This window comes from Sphaeroforma arctica (assembly GCF_001186125.1).
Source record: "Sphaeroforma arctica JP610 unplaced genomic scaffold supercont1.1553, whole genome shotgun sequence".
Lineage (NCBI taxonomy): Eukaryota > Ichthyosporea > Ichthyophonida > Sphaeroforma > Sphaeroforma arctica.
In genome coordinates, this window is record NW_014039005.1 from 6,112 (window position 1) to 10,240 (window position 4,129).

The 4,129-nt window shown below is 48.6% G+C and overlaps 1 protein-coding gene across 1 annotated transcript; it reads left to right on the forward strand.

Annotated features, from left to right (window-relative positions):
• Positions 1–129: 129 nt before the first annotated feature.
• Positions 130–3,986, forward strand: SARC_11165 (hypothetical protein; the record flags this gene model as incomplete). Its single annotated transcript, XM_014294756.1, has 5 exons — positions 130–754; positions 1,211–1,349; positions 1,752–1,852; positions 2,245–3,280; positions 3,708–3,986. Coding segments are annotated over exons 1-5 (2,146 nt in total), but the record flags the coding sequence as incomplete, so codon positions are not given.
• Between the last annotated feature and the right edge of the window lie 143 nt (positions 3,987–4,129).

Below are 4,129 nucleotides of genomic sequence, written 5' to 3' on the forward strand. Positions count from 1 at the left end.
TACTAGTATATATATATATATATATATATATGTGTGTGTGTGTATGTGTGTGTGTATGTGTATGTGTGTGTGTGACTATACATGCATATATAAAATACTCAGTACTTAAGCAATCAACCCCTCTTTCCTCCACCGTGGCAGCAAGGAGAAACCGAAGAAGATCATGCGCGACCTCTTCAAATTCAGGGAACATGACAAGGACACCAACCACCACCACCACAGCCACGAGAAACCCCACACCAACGAGAGAGCCGATGCGAGTAGCGAGAAGGGTGGTACAGCGAAGGCAAATAGTCGCCACGCCAACTGTGCGGAGACGGGTAGCATCAAGGACCCGGAACACCCAACAGACGACCACACAGACAACCCAGACCGTGCCTTACATCCAAGCCCAGACGCAGACACGCATATGCATATACACACACATACACTTACACACGCGCACACATACACACAAGCACAAGCACACGACAGGGAGACAGACCCGCTTGCCGACATCTCCGACAGCAACACCACCACTAGCTTATCCAAAGGAGGTCCCGCACGCGCCCGTTATGCACAGGCAGGCGAATGTGTGCAGTGTGATGCGGAGTGTGAGAGCGATGCGTTGCTTAGCAACGGCGAAGACGATGACGACGGCGACGACTACTCCGAAGATTCGCTGCTGGGCGAGGCTTTTGTGTCGATAGAGTACATGTACCTGGACATTGGAGAGGCACAGAAGTATAAGAGCTATCCTCAATGGGTGGGCAAGGTGTGTTGGGGCCGTGGGCATAGATGTATGTGTAGGTGTATGTTTAGGTGTATGTTCATGTGTAAGTGTATGTGTATGTGTATGTATACGTGTATGTTAGTGTACACGTGCGTGTATATGTGCGTCGGTACATGTGTGTGTGTGCGTATTTGAAATAGTACATCTCTGTATCGCTGTGTATAGGATGTTCGCATTTATATATATATATATATATGTGTGTGTGTGTGTGTGTGTGTGTGTGTGTGTGTGTGTGTGTGTGTGTGTGTGTGTGTGTTATATATATATATATATATAAATATATATATATATTCGAGTATGTCAAGCGGCACACCATGATGCGAATTTTATATTTCTGAAATGGGTGTAGCCTTGCAATGTATTGATATTGTCAGTGTTTACCAATCAATCTGATTGCTTCTCCGGACTATATCTCTATAGCTGTCAACGGTTTTACAGACCTTACGAAGTAATGCGAATGGCGCGAAGAAGCCGGCGTCAGATCTCAAACCACAACACGCCGCACACTCAGCCTCAGCCGATGGTACCACGACCACTACGCATGGCACATCAGGGCTGGACGAGGCCGATGCAGACGGTAAGTAGGTCTATATAGTAAGTCTGTAATTTGGTTAAGTACTCAGATGCTACGCATGTATGGAGCTACAGGGTGTTGGTCGCCCCTGGTGTAGGTAGTCGCCGTAGTTGGTAATAAGAGTTTTGTGCGCCGAACCGGACAGATGCATATAAGTGAACAAATTGAAGTTATAATCACCTCAAGCTGCGGGACTTGTTTATTCCATCTGTGGGTCTTAGCCCCGATGCATACTGTGAGAGACGTGAACTGTCTGTATGACAGTACAGTGCATCGTTTGTGGAACTATTCTTAATGATTGCAATGAAAGTCTCACGCTTAGGGGCACCGCTTTGTTACACCACACTGCAGCAATACCACTTATTCCATCTCACAAAGTCTTTCCTATACCCACCTTGCTCACAGATGATTTAGACTTCCTGGAAGACTCAGACCTACTGGCCCTTCTCGACAGTGCGACACCCTCAATCTCTCGGGCCGACGGTGCCACCGCCAAGCCTATCACTGTATGTGAAAGTTCGGTATCACTTGCAAGTTCTGTTCCATTCTGACTCTACCAGTATGCATGAAGCTTATACGATATCCTCAGTCTCAACGCATAGCCGAGAGCTTTGGAACTCCAGTGTGGTGACATTCCTACCAGTCGTAGAAAGTTTACGAACCGGTAAATCAACGTGGCATTACATTTAACGTATTATGTGTTGATAAATACAGCCGTATACTGATATTGTGCGGGAGCGAAGAGGACTGTTGCCGCTGCGCTATTGTACTGTTACATTGAGAGTCGCCGTTTGAGTCATTTCATTTGAGCTATTTGGTGCTAGTTGATCGTTCACTCTACCATTCTCTCTCTCCCGGTATCCTCGATTACATTTTATTCCCGCCTTCTATCGCGCAGACTCAGACCAGTAGTAAACGCAAGTCCGACGACACACAGAAAGAGAATATTTGTCCGGTGAGAGCCAAAACACCGCGTCAGTCACCGGAGCGAAGCCGTACGCAGCGCAACACCCCCCACGGCGCGCCGTACCAAAGCGATGGACGTCAGGCACACACAGAACAGACCCATTCAAACAGGCAGATAACTCGCAGCTATGTAGGACACAGTCACAGTCAAAGCAATGAATCGGTGGATGGATGTGTTGGAAGGGGCCGGGGAGATGATGGAGGCGCACTAAGAAGTGGGGATGTAAGGACTCAGAACGTGCATGCACCGCATCGGCAGCAACAGTCACACCCACAACGGACACTGCCACAATCACAAATGAGAGAACAGGCACGGGCACGAATACAACAACAGCCACAGACATCCACACGGGAGCAAACGCAAACACAGCCGGCAAACGGCCCGCTACACAGCCCTCTGTCACAACAGCAACCACACCACATACGGCGGCAGACGAAACATTCAACGCCGCCGCAATTACAGGCACGGCGACGAACTCAACCACAGCAACAAGCACAACATAATCCACAGATGAATGGGTCGCTAGAAATTCTCCTGTCCCAGCCACAGACAACCGTTCGCCAAAGCACTACCACGCCGCAGGACTGTCTCGCAACCCCGAACACGCCGGCTGTGTATAGTCAAGGCCTACAGCACTTACTGCGCACCAGGGGGAGTGACGGGGAAGGCCCCGGACACACACTACACAACTCACAGTCCAACGTATCTCTTGCAGGGCAGCGCTCGGGAAAGCCCTCACAACAGCGAACACACTCCAGTCCACACACCCAGCAGAACGGGATAGGCACGCGCCAGAATACCTCAAGGCAGCTGTGTGTGTACCCACAGGAGCCGACGCGCGCTGAGGGTGGTTGCTTGGATACGCTCGTGCGGAAAGGTGCCGAGATACCCTATAGTTCTCATAGTAGCCGACCACCGGCATCGTTCAGGGCTCGAGGGACTCATGGCGCTGCAAATATAGAAACGGGTAGGTATCAGCAACATATACTTATTTGTAGAGAGAGTGGTGTCACGCAAGCACTTATCCGCTTGCGTTTCCGAGGACGCGTTCGATGTGCATTGCCGGTGCACACATGTTGGTAATAAGGTGTTGCTGAACTGGTATTGAACGCAGACCAGGTGGATGTAGTATATTTCTAAAGCCACAGGGATTTGAGTATCTTGTGTTGCTGTACATGTATCAATAATTTTGTCAGGCAGTGGCTCGAAAATTGCTCACAGATACGGCTATATATATCTTATCTATGCAAGCCTACGCCATGTATATTCATTGTAGAATAAGACTGCACTTGCGGTTTCTAAGCTCAACGGGTCGTGAATAGTTAGTCACGCCCTGAATCTTTCAAACATCGCTCATATATAACATGTCATTTATTTATTTTCTCCTCGTTCAGGCTGTGTGTCAGGGTCACGCCACCAGAAATATCTGCAACCTACCGGAAACATCACAGCCGAGTTAGTCACAGAATCGACCAGGACTGAAACGAATACACACAATCTCATATCGGCGCCTAGATCTGAGAACAGGGTCACAAATGCCCCAAATTCTGGCACGAGGCCAAGCTCCGGTCCTATCACATCAGGTGGGAGTGGCGCAAAGTATTATAATCTACTCTTAGATGGTCCACGTTCATCATCGACAACACGCACCGATGTCCGAGAAGATGAGCCCGGTATCGTATCAGATTGTTGCAAATTGTGTAAAGATTGTACGCAAATGTGCTCGTGTATCATATGACTTGAGCTTAGGAAGCGTAGGTATGCAGACAAGCCTCTATTATAGCCCTTCATTGTGCCTATTTCTACAAATACATAT